The sequence below is a fragment of the Giraffa tippelskirchi genome, chromosome 5 (genome assembly GCF_054371585.1).
Source record: "Giraffa tippelskirchi isolate mGirTip1 chromosome 5, T2T-mGirTip1v1.2.pri, whole genome shotgun sequence".
NCBI classification, from domain to species: domain Eukaryota; kingdom Metazoa; phylum Chordata; class Mammalia; order Artiodactyla; family Giraffidae; genus Giraffa; species Giraffa tippelskirchi.
This window is the reverse complement of record NC_137279.1, coordinates 35,422,103-35,445,733: the sequence shown is the minus strand read 5'-3', so window position 1 is coordinate 35,445,733 and position 23,631 is coordinate 35,422,103. Positions and strand designations below refer to the sequence as shown.

General features: G+C 45.4%; 1 protein-coding gene and 1 long non-coding RNA gene across 4 annotated transcripts in view; one reads left to right on the top strand and one right to left on the bottom strand.

Annotated features, from left to right (window-relative positions):
- SLC25A33 (solute carrier family 25 member 33) overlaps window positions 1–10,137 on the bottom strand; it is a 32,419-nt gene extending 22,282 nt beyond the window's left edge. For both annotated transcript variants that reach the window (XM_081489344.1, XM_081489345.1), the window contains exon 1: window positions 9,878–10,137. In XM_081489344.1, coding sequence (XP_081345470.1) covers window positions 9,878–9,933 — 56 coding nt within the window. In that variant the 5' untranslated portion in view covers window positions 9,934–10,137. The remainder of the gene's footprint in view (window positions 1–9,877) is intronic.
- A 113-nt stretch (window positions 10,138–10,250) lies between these two features.
- LOC145505954 (uncharacterized) overlaps window positions 10,251–23,631 on the top strand; it is a 28,771-nt gene continuing 15,390 nt past the window's right edge. Inside the window, exons 1-4 of one of the 2 annotated variants that reach the window (XR_014053402.1) lie at window positions 10,299–10,456; window positions 10,641–10,791; window positions 18,604–18,708; window positions 19,056–19,336. This is a non-coding gene — a long non-coding RNA (uncharacterized LOC145505954). Of the gene's footprint in view, window positions 10,457–10,640; window positions 10,792–18,603; window positions 18,709–19,055; window positions 19,337–23,631 lie in introns of both variants that reach the window. The other variant, XR_014053403.1, reaches the window with a different exon arrangement.

The window sequence follows — 23,631 nt, the reverse complement described above, 5'->3', positions numbered from 1 at the left end:
GCTCTCCACATGCCTCTTCTACAAGAGGGGTGACGCCGCCCCACGGCATCCCAGGAAACAAGTTCAGAGTGCTGGGACAGTACTGCAAACTCTAAAGTGAGTGCAGTAAGAAGTAACTGCTCAGTAGCTAAGTCCCTCCTCATCTACCAGGAAAAAACACTTAGATGAAAAATACCCAGAGGATATTTAATTAGAAGAAAAAGGTTCTAACATTACACTAAATTGTCCAAAAGAAGATTCTTCCCGAAATTTAAGGCATTCCATAGCAGAATTTTAAAAGCTAATCTTTCTGGGACTTTCCTGGTGGTCCAGCGGTTAAGAATCTGCCTTGCAGTGCAGGGGACATGGTTGGGGAACTAAGATCCCACATGCCTCAGAGCAACTAAAAACCCGAGTTCTGCAACTATTGCACACCGCGATGAAAACCCAGCACAGTCAAAAAAAAAAAAGTTAATCTTTTGGTTCAACTGCTTTTCTTTCTTTATGAACCAAACACACAGGACATTCATCAGTCTGAGGAGACAGTAGACAAAAGGAATCAAAATACTGACTTGTCTGAGATTGGCTTTCCAAATTCTCTAAAGATTTAATGAGGTTGGGTCTAAAGCACTTAAGAGTACAACAAATTATATTCTTTGTAGAAAAAAAGGCCCTGTCAATTCTCAATTCTTCAATGCCAAGACCTTCCAAGTTAGCCCAGCTCCTCACCATGGTCAATTACCTGGGATGAAGCTCCATCGACATCGACTCCGCCGAAGGTATTAATATTAACCGAGCTTTTCAGGAATCTCCAGTCAGAAAGGGTGGAGATCTCAGCTCTGTCTGCCAGTCCTCCCCAGCCCTTGCCAGTACTTCTTTTCAGCTGTTCTCTACAGAATCCCGCCTCTCCTATCCTTTCAGTTTTTCAAATTTAGTCCCCTAGAACTTCAATCTCAAATCTGATTCACAACTTGCCTCTGCCACTGCCAGCTAGACTGAGGGGGCTTGCTCTGCTCTTTCACCTTTTCTCCATTCCCATCCTTTTAGGGCTCTGTGGGCACAGGTCTAGGTCTAGCTGTGGGTCCACCTGGCTGCATGTTATGTATCAAATGTCATGAGTCAGTGCAAATGGTGTGCAGGCCTCCTTGGGGCACCGCTCAATTCCACCAAAAGCCCCATCACTGAGAACCCCTGTATTCAGACCACCAGCAGTCCATTGCCCCATCTCCTTTTGGCCTGAGAACCTTGCTGGCAGCACTCAGTGTGTCTTTCCTTCCTCTGGTCCTCATACTCCTTGACATTAAGCCAACGGGGCCCACTAGTGTCCTTCCATGCCCACCACGAGGCAACAAGACTGACACTCGGTAGGAAGTCACCCCAAGCACGCCACACCGGTCCCTTCTCATCCTGCTGGTGCTGGCTGATAAGGCAGCAGCCTTCCCCCTGCAAGAAGCCTCTGAACACTGAACAAGGTACCCACCTCTCAGCCTCACAACCTCCCTCAACCTACAGCACAGAGCAGTAGGGGCTAGTGACAGGGATGGGAACAGTGACGGGCACAGCCTCTCTTAACGCTCCACAGGCTACAATGCTGACAACTATAATCTATAACCTTTCTGCTCTGCGTATGCAGCCTTGGGTGCAGTGGTCAATGGCTGTCCTCCTTCTAAGTCTCAGAGTAGGTTCAGCCGAGGCCCCAGGTAGCCTATGCTCAGACAGCAGGGAAAGTCACACCAGACCTGGAGTTTCATGGTGACACAGTGCTGGCCCCACACAGCTGGGCAACTGACTAATTCTGATTGGACACCTGTATTTTAGGCCACTAACCTCCAAAGTGGGGGAATGCTCTAAAAGGCATGCACAAAGATCCACGGCATACAGGAAGAAAGTATTACAGTCAAAAATAAAATTTCATCATATTTAGAATCACCACCATTTAACTTCTATTTCGTGTATATGTTTTATAATAGGTATAGAATTAATAGGTTAATATAAATATACATGGGGGTATGCACAAACATTTTAATCACAGGCTTGTGTGATCAGTCTGAAGACCACTCTTCTAGACCAGTGGTCTCAGCCAGGATGGTGCTGCCCTGGCTCCAGTGACATCTTGCAATGCGTGGAGACACTTTTGGTTGCTGAAATTGGAGGAGGGGTTACTAGCACCTAGGAGCTGGAGGCCAGGGACACTGCTAACATTCTACAATGCACAGGACAAGCCTGACCTCTAAACAACTGTTTGGCCGAGCTTGAGAAACCCAGCTCCAGATTGGTAAAATGGACAGTGTGTGTATTTGAAGGTGGTATAACCAATGCGGAGTACTATCCCCAGCATCCATTCCTGCTTTCTTTGTCCCAAATTCCCTAAATCATATGGTTTAGACGGGCTTCCCTGGTGGCTCACCTGTAAAGGACCCACCTGCAATGCAGGAGATGCAGCTGGAGACAGGGGTTTGATCCCTGGGTAGGGAAGATCCCCTGGGGAAGGAAATGGCAACCCACTCCAGTATTCTTGCCTGGAAAACGCCATGGATGGCTCACGGGGTCACAAAGAGTCGGACACGAACTTAGCCACTGAACAACAAATAGTTTGAATGGGATTAAACCCATTTCTAGCTTAGTCCTAACTGACTTAATCAACATAAAGCCAAGTCATCTGTTCAGAGATGGCACATGATTCAGCCCAAGATACATGGTATAATTCCCTGGGGAGCAATACTGCTTTAGAGCTGGATGCACATCCAAGTTGGTCCAGTCAGAGTCAAGATCAAGGCTTGTTCAGTGGAGGAGAACAAGTTGAGAGGTGCTGGAAGCCATTCTGTGTTCATGCAGGGACCAATCTTGGAATCAAGCAGATATTTCTGGAAAGCAGAGCAGTCATCAAGGAGTCCCACCGTGACACTGTTGAGCTATTTAGGTAAGCCCTCCCTGAAGCCTGTGCCCGCTCTAGAATTTGGGTGGACATGCCAATAATCAAGGCAGTTGGAAGTGAATTTGATTTACTACTTATAACTGAAAGTCTCCCAAATGAGTCTAGTCAATTGAAAAAAAAAATTATACCCAAGCTTCTCAAGAAAGTACTTAAAGGGATTAACTATTATCAATAATCTTCTAAAACACAGTGAGGACTTGTGTTTCTAGTGGACTATGTTTCTAATGGCTATGAGGAAATTCCCTGGATATTAATTTAATTTCGCTCCTAAAATCCTGCTCTAGTCACGGATGCCAAAGCCAGAGACCATTGGACTGTTCCATACCCAATACCCAATACCTCTGGGATATTCCATTCAGTGAAACCATCCTAAGGGCTTGAACAGGGCAGCAGAAAGGCCATGAATAGCAGTTAAATCATACATGTCTCAGAGTAGCAACAAGAGGCTCTCTCAAATCTATCTGCCTGATTTTCTAAAACAAAACAAAACTTATGACCTGTATTTTTCCGCACGTTTTTCTTCTTTTACTACTTGTCCTTCCCCTCCCCCTCTTCTCTACCTTCTTTCATTCTTCCAGCTCAGAACTGAAGTCTCCTGTTTATTACATAAAGATGTATTTACTGTTAATCTTTACCCATGTAGGCCTTGCTTGTTATTTTTCTAAAGCCTGTGGATTAGGCTCCTCCCCTCTACTTTATAGCAGAACAAAGCTAAGCTGGACCACTACTACTACAATAGTGAAAGTGAAGTGAAAGTTGCTCAGTCACGTCTGACTCTTTGCGATCCCCTGGACTTTACAGTCCATGGAATTCTTCAGGCCAGAATACTGAAGTGGGTAGCCTTTCCCTTCTCCAGGGGATTTTCCCAACCCAGGATCAAACCCAGGTCTCGTGCATTGCAGGTGGATTCTTTACCAGCTGAGCCACAAGGGAAGCCCAAGAAAACTGGAGTGGGTAGCCTATCCCTTCTCCAGCAGATCTTTCCGAACCTGGAATTGAACTGGGGTCTCCTGCATTGCAGGCGGATTCTTAACCAACTAAGCTATTAGGGTATCCCACTACTACAATACATACACTAAATTTTTTTCTACAGTCCTTATGTGATCAGAGATGGATTTTTACCTTTCTGAGTTTCAAGTAACAAAGAGAATTTTAAAACCTAGATGTTTTCAACAAGAAGCTGTTTTCTATACATGTGAAGTTGCTCAGTCGTGACTCTCTGCGACCCCATGGGCTGTAGCCTACCACGCTCCTCCATCCATGGGATTTTCCAGGCAAGAATACTGGAGTGGGTTGCCATTTCCTTCTCCAGAGGATCTTCCCAACGTAGGGACTGAACCTGGGTTTCCTGCATCGTAGGCTGATGCTTTACCGTCTGAGCCACCAGGGACTCCCTTTCTATACATACACTCACTCAGTTTAGACACTAAAGCCAAGACCAAAACACGCTTTATTATCATTGCTATCCAACTGACAGTAAACTGGTTTCCAGACTCACAGCTTATACCTAACTACAATATGAATTCTATCGACTAATAATATGGCCAGACACCCTGTGATCCCTAAATTCAGAGCCTTTGATAATTTCTCCCTTTCATCTGCTATCTCTATAGTCACTACCTGAAAAAAAAAGGAATACCTCTTTACACATAATACTCTGGAATGTTTTATATGAACACTTAGCACAAGGCTTAGAAGATTTTGATTATGCAAATTCTGTGTTCACTCAGTAAAAGCAAAATGCTTCTTTTTTGATGCAGCTAACTATCCTTTAGATGCTATTTTCTATATTCCACCTCACTTAGGAAAAAAAAATGAAGTAGCACCCAAACAAAAAACTCTACAGTGGACTTCCATGGTGATACAGTGGATAAGAACTCGCCTGCTAACGCAGGGGACAGGAGTTCGATCTCTGGCCCAGTTAGATTCCACATACGATGGTGCAACTGAGCCGGTGCGTGCGCTACAACTATTAAGCCCCTGGCTCTAGAGAACTACTGAGCTCCCTTGCTCTAGGGCCCATGCTCCACAACAAGAGAAACTCCCTGCTCAGTGCAACTGGATAAAAGTCTGTGCACAGCAACAAAGACCCAGTGCAGACAAAGATAAATAAATAAGGACATAAAAAACAACTTTACAGTACTTTCTGAAATTGAAGAGAATCAGTATCTTTTACAAACACACAAATCCAAAATGTTACCTTATGCTAATGCAGTTTCAGCAAATTTTACTACAGAGCCATGTTTATAATTACAAATAAAGTACTGCTTTTCTTTATTTGGGACAATTTAACAGGCTACACACCTCCAGGTTAGATGCACAATACCTTTTACTCATCCAGTTACTCGTTAAACAAGTAGCAATGATGTTATTTCTAACACGTGGGGGTTACTGTACTTGGGATGGATCAGTGAAGAAAACAGACACGGCTGCTACCAGTGAGGCTTAAACTTACATGACGCTTAAACTTTAACAGGAATCTTTCACCCAAACATAATACATTAAAAAAAAATGTTGCATGTATGAAATACACTGGAGAAAACCAATTTACAGCCTTAGTATACTTATATAAGCCTTATATAACATACATAGGTACACTATATTAGTCTCATCAAAGCTTCTTTAATCACTGCAAATAAATCATGCATCTTCTCTATATGGTTCCTCAGCAAATATATTAACGTATGCCTAATGAAAGTGAAAGTTGCTCAGTTGTGTCTGACTCTTTATGACCCTCTGGACTTTACAGTCCGTGGAATTCTCCGGGCTGGAATACTGGAGCGGGTAGCTGTTTCCTTCTCCAGGGGATCTTCCCAACTCAGGGATCAAACCCAGGTTTCCCACATTGCAGGTGGATTCTTTACTGTCTGAGCCACAAGGGAAGCCCAAGAAAACTGGAGTGGGTAGCCTATCCCTTCTCCAGCAGATCTTCCCGACGCAGGAATAGAACTAGGGTCTCCTGGATTACAGGCGGATTCTTTACCAACTGAGGTATCAAGTATGCCTAATACTTCAAAGCTAACACTTAGCTGATACAGATGAAACCTGCAGGGACAGGGACAGTACAGAGTACACCAGGTGACAGCTGTCCACAATGAGAGGAAAGACTGAATTGTGAACATATCTGAGATTATATTATTTTTAAAACCTTATAGGCATACATATCCCCATTAAAGTACAGTTTAAAGGTCCCGTAAATACATTTAATGACAAGAGGAAACACCATGCCATAAAAATAAGACCTAAAGCGTATAATCCAGGCCATCAAACTCTAATCTAAGGACAGCTTAGTAGAGCTATTTCAGGTGCTGAGTACTCTCCTGAATGCTGCTTGTTCAAAACCAGAACCGCCAAGTCATTCCATGTATGTGTGCTCAGTCGCTCGGACATGTCTGACTCTTTGCAACCCTATGGACTGCAGCACTCCAGGCTTCTCTGTGCAAGGGATTTTCCAGGCAAGAATACTGGAGCAGGTTGCCACGCCCTCCTCCAGGGGATCTTCCCGACCCAGGGACTGAACCCGAGTCTCCTGTGTCCCCTGCACTGGCAGGCAGGTTCTTTACCTCTAGCACCATCTGGGAAACCCAAGTCATTCCATAGGGAAAGTTTAATAGATTTTTCTTTGTCATGAGGCCTACACATAGAAGGGCTACTTTGGAGGATTTCCATGTTTCTCTTAATGGGATGGGTTTAAATAGCAGAAAAGGAATGATAGGTTTTGTTAGGTAGTAACAATAAAATTGGTTTAGGTTTTTCGTTTTGCCAATGCCACCCAGATTTTGGGATAGGATAGAAGAAAGCAGAAAACAGTAGAATCCCTAAAGACTAAAGTGAAAGTGTTAGTTGCTTAGTCAGATCTGACTCTGCAACCCCACGGACTCTAGCCCATCAGGCTCCTCTGTCCATGGGGTTCTCCAGGCAAGAATACTGGAGTGGGTTGTCATTCCCTTCTCCAGGGGATCTTCCTGACCCAGTGATCGAACTCAGGTGTCCTGAATTGCAGATTCTTTAGCGTCTGAGCCACCAGGGTAGCCAGAGACACTAAAAACCAACATAAATGAATGAGGTTTGCTCACACAAAGTACCCACCCTAGGAGATAGCTTAAGAAGGTGCTTGTAGCTATCAAAAGTCTTATGCGTTTTGACTCAGCAATTGTACGTACCATGATCAGAGTTTACCCTCCGGAAATAATCAGATGACTACACAGGTACACATAAAGATGTCCAGTTTATAATGGCAAAAATTAGCAAGGAGGACTTCCCTGGCCATACAGTGGGTAGCACTTGCCGCAACTAGAGAAAGTACTCGCAGCAAGGAAGGCCCAGCAGAGCCAAATATAAAATGAATTTCAAAAAAAATGAGCTATGAGACGTCAGAAAGAAATTATGTAATCAGAATAAATTAGGTAGCCCTGTCATAAATGACGGTAACAGCCTCACTGAACTCCTGCCACTGGGCTTGGTAATGTTTACATTCTTCACTGCAACCATGGAACAGTGAGGGTTGATTAGAAGTCTATTCAGAGAATTCATTACCATGCTGCCATCAAAATTCAACATATTTCTAAGGAGGAAGCAACACATAAAGAAGGGGAGCCTATTTTAAAATTAACTATGAAATTACCTTTGGTGCATATATATATGCACACAGACCTGATTCTGAAGTGCTTATTTCTAGGTGTTGGTTTGTGGGTGGTTTCTCCTTCAGTTCTCCTCTTTCTTAAAGGGCAACGCTATACTAAAAAGATGACTATTAATAAAAACCTGACTATTACAGGTTAATTTAGGAGCATTTTTGCCTCTGCGAAGAACCCATGAAACTGCTTTTAAAAATAATGTAGGAAATTTAAAAGACTATATGAGTTGTTTTGGGTGTGTAGTTTTATTTTCTAAAATTAATTTTCAACTATTTATAAGTCTGTTAGACCTGGTAAAAATATTAACTAAGTATCATCAATTAGTGATAGCATTAAAACTTGTTTGAAGTTAGTTTCCAATAGCTATTCAAGAAATAGAAGAAATGTGACAGAGTCTACATTAAAAAGCAGGGTCTCTGACTTCTTTTTAAAAGCAGTAAATGCAGTTCTCTTGAAAGAGGGCAGCTTAACAGTGGAAGCTAGTTACTTTGAGCAAAGCAACACAGCCTTCCAATAGACGGGGTGGGACCACTGCACTGCCTGATTTTAACTGCATGATACACCCACCCATTTGATATTTTAGCTCCTTTCATGTTCTTCCCTAAAAGAACTGGAAGCACTGTATTTTAGGCTAGTGGGAATGAGTCAAAATCCAATTAGCTACTCTGAAAGCATCCTTTTCAAACACTTATTTTCTTTCTCACAGATCAGCAAGTAATCTTGAAATGCTAATGAAGGAATAGAAACCTGTTAAATACAATGGCCCCAGGCGCCACCCTAATAAACTCCACCGTTTTAATCAGTTCAGAGCTGTGCGGGCTAATGCAGTTTTCCTCCATCACAACGAAAGAGGCTGTTGCTCCAGTAGGAGAATTAGCAGCCAGAGTGCACTGTGAAGGGCGAGTTGGGAGATTCAACTCGACCGGGGAATCGATTACGCAGAGCCTCACAGAGGCTGCTCCAGAGCAAGAAACTCTCTGGGTTCGGAATACAAGCACCTCACTAGAAACAGTAAATCAAAATCACTGAGAATAAAATAATTTTTTAAAAAATCCCTGTTAGCTTGAGAAATGACTTTAATAACATGGCCAACTTGTTAAAAATCCTCCAGAATGACAAATCAATATTCTGTCTTAATTTAGGAACATGGCCCCCTCCCCAAACCTTGTGTTACTCTCAAAATAAATCTCAATGGAAAGATGAAGCAAAATGAGAGGGAAGGGCAGAAAAGAGATGAATGAGAAATCATGCCTATGTCTGAAGAACAATCAAATTTAGGTAAACAACTACAATAAAAAGTACCAAAAAACTCAGGAACACTCTCATCAAGGGTATTTTTGCAGACAAATTCTTAACCAATGCTTGTTTGTAATAAGGAACATATCTGGGTAGCAACTAAAACACAAAATTGCAACTAAAATACTCAAATCAAAACAATAGGATAAGTGCTACTTTATGTAAAATTGTCCTACACTTAAAAATGGCTGTGCTAGGCCTGTGAGGTCCTTAAACAAGACTCCAAATATCTAGAAGACTCCAAAAGGACCCAAAGGCTGTGTTGAAAGAAAACAAATCACTAATACAAAACATTTTAACTTCTATCTCCCGAAAAACAAAAAACACCAGCTCCCTTCCTAACCTCCCTAAAAATACGTTGCCGCCACTGAAACATATGAGATGCCATGACGATCCGACAAATGATGCTTTCAAAACAGGGCACATCTTAGAATTACGTTGTTTCTGACGCTCCAACCAGCAGGTGAGAAGCATTTCAACACACCTTCCCGATCTCACTTGATCCTGCGGTCCCCCATCAGCCCTCCCACCGGTTGCTGACCCAGCATCACGGTTCACCAGCACTTCCCAGGCCCCTGCTGATGCCCAATACCGGCATCTCTACCTTATGAACTCGTCCCTGCGCTACCCTGAGGAACTCCCGGGCCACACAGAGCATCTCCAAGCCCGCCTAGGGCCTTCGGGAAAAGGCCTTAGGGGAGAACTCTGAGGTCGCTAAGTGCAGCATGGCCAGACAGGACCGCCGAGCGACACTCGTCAGACCAGCCACTAATTGTTTAAGAGAAGAAAAAGGAAAAGGCGCCGCGGGGATGGGGATGGGCGTGGGCGCCGCGTAAAACCACCGTCGGGGGATGTGGTGTGCAGGGGGACAGGCCCCGCGCCCCTCGGGCCTCCCCGCTGCCCCATCGCCCGGACTTCCTCCTTTAGAGCCCGCATTTCAGCCCGGGAAGGGCTGGTAACCGGCCCTGGTGAACCGAGGGTGCGCGGCGCGGCAGAAGGGCGGGGGCGCGGGGTCGAGCCGGTAACTCACCCGCCGGCGAAGAGGTGAAGCAACGTGTTCTCCTTCTGCTGAGTCCCCGTCGCCATGGCCGCGCCGGCTCCGCGGCCCGCAGCCGCTGGGTGCCGCGGGCTCGAGGCGGCTCGACGGAGATGCGAGGTAGTCGCTCCGCTCTCCCGGCTGCCCTCAGGCGGCCTCCGGTGCCGCCTCCATGCGCGCGCAACCCCGCGACCGGATCCCTCAGCTCGCGCCCTCGGCCGCGTGGCTGAAGGCGCCTCAACGGCCACTGCAGCGCGAGCACGGCAGCCAGCGGGAACCAGGCGCGCGGCTGTCACGTGCGGGGGCCGGGTCGTGACGTCACTCGGCGGCGCGGGCTCGGGGCGGTGCGCGACGGGGGTGTGGGCCCGGATTCCGCGCGCCTATTGGTCAGAGGGCGGACCTGGGCGGAGCGAGTGCTCAGCCCGGGAGGGCGAGACGGGTGGGAGCCGCGGGAGCCAATGCGCTTGGAGTGAGAACCGGCTAAAGCTGCCTGGTCCCTGATCTGGGAGGCTTAGAAACTGGGATTGTCGGACGCGACTGAAGCGACTAAGCAGCAGCAGCAGCAGTGAGACCGTGCGCCTGGCCTTTATTCATTTTTATAGTCGTTTACTTTGTGATACTTAAAGTGTGTAAAAAAGTATATAAATTACGTATGACAACTCAAGCTCTGTGCTTATCACCCAGTGTAGGGGAAAAACAAGATCCAAACAGCTTTAACTCCCAGTGGTATCATTTTGTGTTTCTTTGATTTTTCTAGAAATAGCTGTTTGGTCTCTTTTCTGGTCATCTCCAGCCCAGACGTCTGAGCTCCAAATTTCTGTATCCGAGCTGTTTCTCTACTTGTGTGTCCTTGGGTCATCGTCAAGCTTAACCTGGCAACTTAACTCCAAGTCTCCACGAGCACGCAGGTCTTCCCTTGCCCCCGTTGCTGTACATTCTACCACGTGATTCTATCTAATTTCCTCACATAGGCTTCTGCAGTTTTTTTGTTGTTTTATTTGTGTAAATTGTCCTTCCGCCCCTGGAGTGTAAGCTTCAGGACTGCAGGGAGTTTGTTCCTTTCGTTCAGGGTTTTCCCTGAGAAGGTGTGCCCCTTGGCAGATACCAAAGTATATGCCCAAGAAAATAATGAATGAATGTCCTGAATACGACTGGTCACTTCAATTTTACCCTCCCCCAAGCCTGTCTGCCTCTTGTATTTCCTCTCCTGGAAGAAGATGATGCCACCATCTGCACAGCCACCAACACCAATAACTTTCCTATTACTTTCGACTCCTCTCTCTCTTTCTCTCTCTCCTCAGCCCACCAGGCACTTATGTCCTTGGAATTCTCCCAGAGTCATCCCCCTCTCTGTGTTCGTTCCACTGCGGCTGTTGGTTTCAAGTCTTCCTGTCTCTTGCAGCAAAAATCTTCCACCTGTCTCAAGCCACCCTTTCATCCCTTTAGTTGGTTGCCCTCCACTCTCATCCCCCTCCAGAGACACTAGGTACAGACTATACCAACACTTTGTTTTCAATCTCCCAGGGCTGCTAAAAGCAATAGCTCAACCAGACCAGGCTGCTAGCTGTCCTGTGTGTAAACACAGAGCTTAGGCAGAAGGGGAATTGTGTGCAAACACAGGAGCTGGGTATTTGATTGCTGGGACTCTTTTAAAAACAAGTCTGAAGAGCAGTCATCCAAAATACAAATACAGTGACTACTGTATATTAAAGCCATTACTCCCCGTAGGAGCCAGAAAAGTCACATCAGTGCTCCATATATGGAGAGAAATAAGGGAAGAAGGAAATGAGGCAGCCAGGAAAAAAAGAAAGCTGTTTCTTCCTGCTTCCTGGATCTCTCAAATCCCTTGATTCAGTTGCTCAGAAAGTCAGTGTTTGTTTTAACTGAAGATGGTTTATGAGGCATGAGTAGAAAACAGGAGAGAGTAATGCAGTCATGTTAACCAGGAGGAAGCTGTTCCCATCCTGGTGAGATTCTAAACCCAAGGATATGCACTCTTGGAGCACAACCCTCCATCTTGGCTGCTTTCTCACACAGGTGTCTGAGGCTGGAACCCAGGCTTCTCACCTACAGCAGCATCCTGCCTCCTCCTTTTTCCCTAAGCACTGTCAGTCTAGTCTGTGCTGGACACATAAGTGTGTGGGTGTGCCAAGTTGCTTTAGTCGTGTTTGACTGTTTGTGATCCTATGGCCTGTAGCCCACCAGGCTCTTCTGTCCAAGGAATGCTCCAGGCAAGAATACTGGAATGGATTGCCATGCCCTTCTCCAGGGGATCTTCCCGGCCCAGGAATCAAATTCACGTCTCTTATGACTCCTGCATTGGAGGCAGATTCTTGACCACTAGCAACACATAAGCAGGCTTCCCCATCCCCTTGTTAACAGTAATGCTGCCTTCATGTTAGAGTTTTTCCAAGGTCTTTCTGTATTCATCTCATTGGATACTTTGGCAGCCCTCGTTTTCCTTCCCTTTTATGGATAAGCCGGGTAGATTTGCCCAAGGTCACTCAGCTAGTTAGTGGATGATGCAACAACCTTTCATGCCTCCCTGACTTGGAACATGCTTTTGCTTACGATGTCCTCTTCCTCAACTGGCCAGACTCCTTCTGGACCTTCTCTGAAATCAGCTCAGAAATCACCTCTGTGAAGTCACCCCATGGAGTGCTTCTTTCTCCTGGTCTTCACTGCTCAGCCTAGACAGCATATTAAAAAGCAGAGACCTCACTTTGCTGACAACGGTACATATAGTCAAAGCTATGGTTTTTCCAGTAGTCATGTATAGATGTGAGAGTTGGATCAAAAAGAAGGGGGAGCACTGAAGAGTTGATTCTTTCCAATTGTGGTACTGGAGAAGACTCTTAAGAGTCCCTTGGACTGCAAGATCAAACCACTCAATCCTAAAGGAAATCAACCCTGAATATTCATTGGAAGGACTGATGCTGAAGCTGAAGTTCTAATACTTTGGCCTGATGCAAAGAGCTGACTCATTGGAAAAGACTTTGATGCTGGGATAGATGAAGGCAAAAGGAGAAGGGGGCAGCAGAGGATGAGATGGTTAGACAGCATCCCTGACTCAGTGGACATGAATTTGAGTGGACTCCGGGGAATAGTGAAGGACAGGGGAGCCTGGGGTGCTACAGTCCATGGGGTTGCAAAGAGTAGGACATGACTGAACAACAACACACCAGCATTCATTCCCTGGTGTATGTGTTGGTGGGAGTGAAGACTGGGACATTTTCAGAGAGCAATGTTGAAATGCATGTATGCATACATCGTTTGATCCCCATGTCAAGGAAAGGAAGCTATCTGGTTCATTTTTTCAATACATTTTTATTGAGCATTGACTCTGTTCAGAAAAAGCACTTGAGGGACTTCCCTGGCAGTCTGGTGATTAAGACCCTGCTTTCCAATGCAGAGGGTATGGGTTCAATCACTGCTTGGAGAACTAAGGCCCCACATGCCTCCGGGTGTGGCCAAAAATTTAGAAAAAAGAAAAGACATTTGATAACACAGAATACCCATTCCTGAAAAAAGTTGTTAGCAAACTGGAGCAAGGAATGAAAGGTGTCACAATAAACCTACAGCTGACATTATAATTTTTGGCATAAATCTGCATGCCTGTCTCCCTAAGATGGGCAACAAGGAAAGATACTTACTCTTACCATTTATTCAAAGTGGTACCTGAGTTCACAGTGCAGTAAGACAAGAAAAAGAAAGAAAAGCCATAAAGATGGAAAAGGAAGACGTATAACTGTCTTTAGTCATAGATGATGTAATAGTTTACTGGGAAATCCTAAAGGATCTATATAACAACGGCTAGAACTAATCAGTAAATTTAGCAAGATCAAAGGAGACAAGATAAATATACACAAAAAAGAAATACTTCTTTTGCTAGCTACAAATAATCCGAATATGAAATTTTAAAAAAATTACTTACAATAGCATCAGAAAACCCCAACAACAATAAAGGAACCAGACATAAAGGAGTACATGATTCTATGAAAAGTGTAAAAACATTAGTCTCTCAGTCGTGTCTGACTCTTTGCAACCCCATGGACTGTAGCCCACCAGGCTCCTCTGTCCATGGAGTTTTCCAGGCAAGAATAGCAGAGTGGGTAGCCATTCCCTTCTCCAGGAGATCTTCCCGACCCAGGGATCAAACCTGAGTCTCCTGCATTGCAGGCAGATTCTTTACCCTCTGAGCCACCAGGGGAGGCCACAAGATTCTATATTTATGAGAAATTGTAGAAAAAAACAAAATTAACCTTTAGTGACAGAGAACAGATCAGTACATGCCTGGGGCTAGGGCTGAACCAGGGGCTGGGAAGGGGATTAATGACAAAGAGGCCAGAGGAACTTCTTGGGGTGATGAAAATGTTCCGTATTCTGGTCAGGGTATATACACTTGTAAAAAGTCAATTACACTTAAAATGGGTGCATTTTATTGTATGTAAATTATATCTGAATAATATTAATCAAAAAGAAAAACAAAGTAAGGCAGGCTACATATATGCATATGTGACCATCATATCAAGTTTAGAAATGAGAAAGGGCAAACAGATGGTTACACTGAGAGATCCACTTAGACACTGCTGAATTTCAGATGTGAACTACTTCCAGACTTGGCGGGGTCTGGAGGAGAGGCTTGTTTGGGTTTTTGGTAACCAAACCTGAGGTTTTGGTTTTAAAGGGCCTGAACCTTCCTGCTGACTTATGAACCAGTTTCTTTTTGTTTTCTTCCTCTGACTGTCAAACCCCTAATTGCTTCTTTAATCCTTGTTTTTCTGCAAAAGGGATAGCATTAGAAAAACATTCCACCATTCACCCTACCCTCCAGGGGCTGGGATTTCATTTTTATTTATTTACTTATGTATGGCGGTGCTGGGTCTTCGTTGTTGCGCAGGCTTTTCTCTAGATGCAGTGCGAGGGCTTCTTATTGCCATGGCTTCTCTTGTTGCAGAGCACAGGCTCTAGGCGCAAGGGCTTCAGTAGTTGCAGCACACGGACTCAGTCGCTGTGGCTGGGATTTCATTTCTTTGCAGGAAATTGTAAGGAACATTTCAGTTTTGCAGAGCCTAAGGCTGGGATAGGCCCCGTGCGTGCATGCTAAGTCGCTTCAGTCGTATCTGACTCTGTGCAACCCCGTGGACTATAGCCTTCCAGATTTTTCTCTCCATGGGATTCTCCAGGCAAGAACACTGGAGGCCCCAAATCCCCACAAATGCTGAAAGGCCTGTGCCTGCCTGGTGGCTGGAGGGAAACAGGGGCAGGTGATCAGATTAAGGGCAAAGGACACACGCCCAGCAGGCCTCTCTCCCTCCTTTCCTTTCTCTTTACTACACCCAGCCTGAGTCGGGTTTCCGGTTACAGTCCTAATGAGGCTCTGCAAAGCCAAGCCTTCTTTGCTGATGAAAGGCTGTGTTGTTCTGGCTCTGGCAAGAATAAACCACTGCCAGTGAGTCTCTTTCCTCATTGTCCACCAGGCTGGAAACTGTTTTTTCAAATGTTTTGTGAGCTTTGTCCCTACCCCCATGTTTTCCTGACGGTTTCTTAGAAGGAAAGCACCTTAAGTAAAAGGTCAGTTCTGGGAGGCCCAGACTTGTGTTCCTGATTTGTTTGAAATAAAACTTGGAAGTTGACTGGACGGTCTGTCCGGCTGGGCAGGCACTGCCGGGGTGGATAATGCCCTTTTTCTTCACTCCTCCCCCTCTCCCACTCTTCCGTTTGTCCCGAATTCTGAGAGGTAGTAGAGCATAGAGCTGTGTTGCCCAACTGCCAAGTTACTTAATCTCCCCATGTCACCCCACCTATTTAACAAGGCTAGTTAAGGGACATACTTCAGAGTGAGGGTTCACAATAATTCTGGGGGTTTCCCTGGTAGTCCAGTGGTTGAAAATCTGCCTTCCAACGCAGGAGACTCAGGTTCAATCTCTGGTCTGGAAACTAAGATCCCACATACTGTAACAACTGAGCCTGTGCCACAACTAGAGAACCCTATGTGCTGCAGCAAAGATGCCGAGTGCAGAAACTGAGGCACGACATGGTCAGATAAATAAATATTAAAATAATAATGATAATAATAATAATTCTGCTAACACTTATTATGTGCCAGACATCGTTCTGAGTCTTTCTGGGACCCTTTTGGTTGGCGCTATGATTTGTATCCCCATTTACTGTGTCATGGGGTAGAGCGGTCACCAGCATGCCTTGCTAGTAACTGACAGAGCTGGAATCTGAACAAAGAGGATGTGCTTAACCACCCAGTTGCATGGTCAGAGGTAGGACACATGATGGGCTTAGAGCTCTACCCATGATCAGCACTGAAAACACAGTAGTTTTTACCAGAATTTGCACCACTATCTATTTGCATCCATTGAAATGCACAAGAACTCCTGTTTCTGATTTAGAAGAGCAGAGTGGGCTGGAAAGAGGGGTTAAGGACATGAAGAAGAGAGGAGGGTTATTTGCTAATCACCAGCTATATGCCAGCCTTGTGCAGAGGATGCTATAAACACAACTCCTTATCTAAAACCTCGGGTGTGTTTCACAAGTCTGAGTTATTCTGATGATTTTAGAGACATCAGACAGTCCATACACTGCATGCTAGATGACACTCCAGGCCCAGGGCAGCAGTCCATCAGCAGGAACATAACAGTTCTGAATAGCCACACTGTGTGGGATTAAAAAACACTGTGTAAATGGAACTTTTTAAGATGGCGGAGGGACTTCCCCAGAGATCCAGTGGCTAAGACTCCATGCTCCCAATACAGGGGGCCCAGGTTCGATTCCTGGTCAGGGAACTAGATCTCATGTTCCCCAACTAAGGATCCCACATGCCACAACTAAGATCCGGCACAGTCAAATAAATAAATATTAAAACAACTGAGATGACTGAAATGCTCTCTGTTGTGAATGTATGGTGATTATATTGGTACATGCTTTGATTAAATCTCATCAAAATATACACTTTAGATATGTACATTTTATTTTAAATTATACTTTAATAAAGTTTACTAAAAAAAGAAAAAAAAAACATTGTGTAAATAGCCTCATGTTCCAGCAAGGTCAGAATCTGCCACCAAATGAGGCAGATCCAGATCCAGGTCAGGTTCTGCTGCCAAGGGAGTTAGCCTCCGATTTTCAGGGTATTTTGGAATTAAGAATGGTGGTTGAGGGATAGTGGAGTAGTGTTTCACTTCATCTTCCCATCAAGGCTGGGACGTGGGTATTCTTCCACCCGAGTGGCCAGGCTGAGGACTTCGCCTTGCAGTCACAGAGTCCTGAGTGCGACAATGGCAAGATCATTTACACCAGTTCAGTTCAGTTCAGTTCAGTTGCTCAGTCGTGTCGTGATTCTTTGCGACCCCATGAACTGCAGCATGCCAGGCTTCCCTGTCCATCACCAATTCCCGGAGCTTGCTCAAACTCATGTCCATCGAGTTGATGATGCCATCCAGCCATCTCATCCTCTGTCATACCGTTCTCCTCCTGCCTTCAATCTTTCCCAGCATCAGGGTCTTTTCAAATGAGTCAGCTCTTTGCATCAGGTGGGCCAAAGTATTGGAGTTTCAGCTTCAGCATCAGTCCTTCCAATGAATATTCAGGACTGATTTCCTTTTGGATTGACCGGTTTGATCTCCTTGCAGTCCAAGGGACTCTCAAGAGTCTTCTCCAACACCATAGCTCAAAGCATCAATTCTTCAGCCCTCAGCTTCCTTTATAGTCCAACTCTCACATCCATATATGGCTACTGGAAAAACCATAGCTTTGACTAGACGGACCTTTGTTGACAAAGTAATGTCTCTGCTTTTTAATATGCTGTCTAGGTTGGTCATAGCTTTTCTTCCAAGGAACAAGCATCTTTTAATTTCATGGCTGCAGTCACCATCTGCAGTGATTTTGGAGCCCAGTAAATTCCATTGTTTCCCATCTATTTGCCATGAAGTGATGGGACCGGATGCCATGATCTTAGTTTTTTGAATGTTGAGTTTTAAGCCAGCTTTATCACTCCCTTCTTTCACTTTCATGAAGAGGCTCTTTAGTTCCTCTTCTCTTTCTGCCATAAGGGTGGTGTCATCAGCATATCTGAGATTATTGATATTTCTCCCGGCAATCTTGATTCCAGTTTGTGCTTCATCCAGCCTGGCATTTCACATGATGTACTCTGCATATAATTTAAATAATCAGGGTGACAATATACAGCCTTGACATACTCCTTTCCAATTTGGAACCAATCTGTTGTTCCATATCCAGTTCTGACTGTTGCTTCCTCACCTGCATACAGATTTCCCAGGAGGCAGATAACGTGGTCTGGTATTCCCATCTCTTTAAGAATTTTCCAATTGGTTGTGATCCACACAGTCAAAGGCTTTGGCATAGTCAATAAAGCAGAAGTAGATGTTTTTCTGGAATTCACTTGCTTTTTCTATGATCCAACAGATGTTGGCAATTTGATCTCTGGTTCCTCTGTCTTTTCTAAATCCAGCTTGAACATCTGGAAGTTCTCAGTTCATGTACTGTTAAAGCCTGACTTGGAGAATTTTGAGTGTTACTTTGCTAGCATGTGAGATGAGTGCAATTGTGTGGTAGTTTGAACATTGTTTGGCATTGCCTTTCTTTGGGATTGGAATGAAAACTGACCTTTTCCAGTCCTGTGGCCACTGCTGAGTTTTCCAGATTTGATGGCATATTGCGTGCAGCACTTTCACAGCATCATCTTTTAGGATTTGAAATAGCTCAACTGGAATTCCGTCATCTCCACTAGCTTTGTTCGTAGTGATGCTTCCTAAGGCCCGCTTGACTTCGCACTCCAGGATGTCTGGTTCAAGGTGAGTGATCACAAAATCATGATTATCTGGGTCATCAAGATCTTTTTTGTATAGGTCTTCTGTGTATTCTGTCCACCTCTTCTTAATCTCTTCTACTTCTGTTAGGTCCTTACCATTTCTGTCCTTTACTGTGCCCATCTTTGCATGAAATTGTCCCTTGGTATCTCTAATTTTCTTGAGATCTCTAGTCTTTCCCGTTCTATTGTTTTCCTCTATTTCTTTGCATTGATCACTGAGGAAGGCTTTCTTATCTCTCCTTGCTATTCTTTGGAATGCCAGTCAGGTCCAGTGCTATCTCATTTAATCCTCCCATCAAGCTATGTTTTCTTCTTATACCCATTTTACAGCTGAGCAAACTGAGCTTAGGAGAGATTAAGCAAGCTACCCTGCCTGTAGAATGGGAATGTTTTATCACCAAGAGGGGGCAGAAGATAACCATACTCACCCTGGAGTCAGGCCATGTGGGTTCAAATGCCAGAACCTTGAGCAAGTCACTTAACCTCTCTGAGCATCTGTTTCCCGACTATAAAGAAGAGATGGACAATAATAGTGCCTGCTGGGAATTCCCTGGCCGTCCAGTGGTTAAGACTCCGTGCTTCCACTTCAGAGGACACAGGTTCGATTCCTGGTAAGGAAACTAAGATCCCACATGGCAAGTGGTGCAGCCAAAAAAAAAAAAAAAAGATAGTGCTTGCCTTTCAGGGTTGTGGTGAGGATTACATAAGCTAATTGTCCTTTGGTCAGAGAAGCTGCCAGTGAACAAGCATGAGTGCATGCTAAGTCGCTTCAGTCATGTCTGACTCTGCAAACTCCTGGACTGTAGCCTGCCAGGCCCCTCTGTCCATGGGACTTTCCAGGCAAGAATACTGGAGTGGGTTGCCATTTCCTTCTCCAGGGGATCTTCCTGACCCAGGGATTGAACCTGGGTCTCCTGCATTGCAGGCAGACTCTTTACCGTCTGAACCACGAGTAAGACTATAAACCCATAAGGATTTAAGCTACATTGATTGGTGGGGGCGGCTGGCAGTTGCCAAGGCTGTTAGGTGAGAGACTTTGAGAAGAGGGGTCTGGGTTCTTGTCCACAGGGTGGGGCTCTGAACTGGGAAGAGGCCCTTGTTCTCCTCAACCGGGTACCTGAGGCTGACTGTGCTGACCTCTGAGGGATGCTGGGCCAGGAGCATCAACATGGATGCAGCCATCCCAGGGAGAGGCAACAGTGTCTAAACACAAAGCAACTTCCAATCACTGAAGAGTTGGGCTGAGCAGGAAGGAGAGACAAGGCAGACACTATTCATTCATTCGTTCATGCAACTAATACTGATTTGCCCCCTACTCTGTTGCAGAGCTGAGCATAGCAGAGGACATCTTTAGGGGCTAAACTTTAGAGGGTCCTGCACGCCTGGGGCTTCAGTCTCTTGGAGACCTGACGATTAATAGGTAATGAACTAAGTCGGGGAACTAAACTCCCACAAACTGCGTGACATGGCCAAAAAAAAGTGTGAACCCAATGTAGATGACCTAGAGCTTGACTCATCTCAACATCAACACTGATGACCACAAATGTCAGAGCCCAGTGGGGACCCCCATCACCGTTTTGAGAAATCCTTCTCCCGTGTAAGCAAACGGGGAGAAATGCGTTGAGAACTCCCCTTGGAGAAGCTGAGAGAAGAGCTCTTTATCTCGGGGCAGTTTCAGTTCAGTTGTAATTGACAAAATCGAGGGGAAAACTGCTCTCTCTGGCTTCCTGTGGGACCTCAGGGTGTTGGTAGATGGGGGATATGGGAGCAGGGCTGGGAGTCTCAGCAGGTCCCTGCAGATGTGCAGGGGGGCACAGGTGCCTGTGTATCCTTGGATTATCCTTCAGGCTCTGATGGTCACTTCTCAATGGGCTTTTGTCCTTCCTGGGCCTACTTGCCCAGGGAGGTGGAACCAAGGCATGCTTCACAGGGCCGAAGGGGTGATGTGCCAGCAATTCCAGGGTTTGAAGGATTCATTAGCTCCTGGAAATTATCCCATGTTTGCAGTCCTCCCAGGGAGCTGGCTCTGGTTGTAAGCCTGGCAGTCTCACAGTCTAAGCAGGGGCTGAGCTGGGCTGCTGCCCTGGGCCCAGGTCAAGGGGAGGTGGCAGTTCTAAAAAAGCGACCCAGGATCCTAGCTAACCTTTATTTTTTTTAAATATGTATTTAAAAAATTTATTTGGCTATCCCAGGTCTTAGTTGTGGCATGTGGGATATTTAGTTGTGGCATGCAAAGTCTCAGCTGTGGCATGTGGGATCTAGTTCCCTGACCACGGGTCGAACCTAGGCCCCCTGCATTGGGAGTACAGAGTCTTCACCACTGGACCTCCAGGGAAGTCCCCTAGCTAACCTTTATAGAGCACCTGTACCTGTGTGAACTCATTCAACTGTCCCCAGATCCTGCTATTCTTGTCCCCATTTTACAGAGGAGGAGACGGAGACGCAGAGACTTTGAACCAGGGTAGTTGAGCTCCAGAGTCCATGTTCCAGCCCTCTCAGGACTGGTTTAGGGACTTTCAGCAGAATGCATCCCCATTCTTTCTCCCTGACCTGTAAGCCACCTTCCCACTGATCATTCCTCTTCGTGCTGACTGGTAAATCTGTTACCAGCGAAGGGGGAGGAACGCAGGGGTAGGGAAGGAAGACAGACTGGGTTCTTACCAGAAGGACTTTGGCTGCCATGGCCATGACCATCAAAGTTAATAACAGCTGAGCACATCACTATGTGTTATGCTACTTAATGGGCTGTATAACGTGGGTTGAGTTACCTGACTTTCCTCTTTTATAAAAAGATGCTTATAGTGCTTACTTCACTAAGTTGTTCAGAATCTTCCCCCCACATACTGTCTCTCACAGGTGGCTCAGTGGTGAAGAGTCTGTCTGTCCATGCAGGAGATACAGGTTCAATCCCTGATCTGGGAAGATCCCACATGCCGCAGAGCAACTAAGCCTGTGCGCTACAACTACTGAGCCTGTGACTAGAGCCTGGGAGCCACTATTACTGAGCCCACAGTTCCTAGAGCCTGTGCTTTGCAACCAGAGAAGCCACTGCAATGAGAAACCTGAGCACCGCAACCCGAGCACCGCAACGAAGAGTAGTCACCGCTCCCTACCACTAGAGAAAGCCCGCATACAGCAACGAAGACCCAGTGCAGCCAAAAATAAATAAATAAAAAGAAGGACATTGTCACCCACAGGTTGTTTTCTAGGTCTAAGATCGGTTCAGGGCTTAATGGAGTCATTGTGATTTTTTTTTTACACAACTTCTACCTGAATTCCTTCTGATCTGGGCACTAGGAACTCAAGTAAAGAAAAAGAAGTGGACCCTGCCCATCATGGAGCTCAAATTCCAGCAGAGGTGACTGTCAATAAACAAAGGAACGAATGGTCTGTGAAGTTATTATTACCTCATGTCCCACTCCATGAAGGATGTAAGTGGGGTGCTGTGATGGTAAATTGTTTTAAGTATCTAACATTCATTTCAGAGAGAATGGTCAGGGAACGCCTGTCTGCAGAAGTGATATTAGGCTAGATGTGGAGGATGCAAAGGAGCTAGATGTGTAAGAGCCTGGGGAGAGTGTCCCCACCAGCGACACAGCAGGTGCAAAGGCCCTGAGGTGGGAGTGAGCTTGGATTTGTGAGAAACTGGAAGAAGGAGGTCTGGGTGGCTGGAGCCTTGTCAGAAAGGGAGGGGAGATGCCAGGTCAGCACCAGGCCAGACAGGCTGTGTGCACAGACATGGACTTCAGGATCTGGTTTTACCCCACCCACACCCCTAGTCTGGGGATTGTCTTGCAGCAGCCTACACTCTGAATACATCCTAGAACTTCACTAATTCAAGCCCCATGAGTCTGTAGCAGTGCAGACATGGCTGAACCACACACTCAGGGAGAAGCAGGCTCCCTGACAGCATTTACAAGACTGTGAAGGGGATGCTGATGAGGATGCGGAGGGATCTTGCAGGCCCTTCACACTTTGGTCCCAGAGCCTGTGTTTCTGGAAATACAACTGATTTGAGATCCTGAAAAGCACCCCTTGCTGCAAAACTCCTCCACATCAAGATGAAACACAAAGGAGAACCTTTAAAACACAAAATCAGTTATTCTCTGATTCATTTATTTAAAAAGATTTTAATATACCCTTTTAAAAAATATTTATATTTTTGTATGGTCTTTTTAAAAAATACTTTTACTATCTCACATTTTTACTTTATTTATTTATTTAGACTTTTAAAATATGAACTTATTTGACTGCACTGGGTCTTAGTTGCAACATGTGGGACCTTTAGTTGCAGCATGTGGGATCTAGTTCCCTGACCAGGGATTGAACCCGGTCCCCCTGCTTTGGGAGCCAGGAGTCTTAGCCACTGGACCACCAGGGAAGTCCCTATTTATTTATTTATTAATAAATTTATTTATTTTAGTTGGGAGCTAATTACTTTACAATATTGTAGTGGTTTTTGCCTTACATTGACATCAATCAGCCATGGGTTTACATGTGTTCCCTGTCCTGGGCCCCCCTCCCACCTCCCTCCACATCCCATCCCTCTGGGTCATCCCATTGCCCCAGCCCTGAACATTTGTCTCATGCATCGAACCTGGAATGGTGTTCTGTTTCACATATGATAATATACATGTTTCAGTGCTATTCTCTCAGAACGTGCCACCCTCACCTTCTCCCTCAGAGTCCATAAGACTGTTCTACGCATCTGGAATTTGAAAGATGGTAATGATAACCCTATATGCGAGACAATATTTATTTATTTTTGACTGCACTGGATCTTCATTGCTGTGCACGGGCTTTCTCTAGCTGCGGTGAGGTACGGTGGCTACTCTTCATTGCAGTATGTGGGCTTCTCATTGCAGTAGTTTCTCTTGTTGCAGAGCACAGGCTATTAGGCACTTGG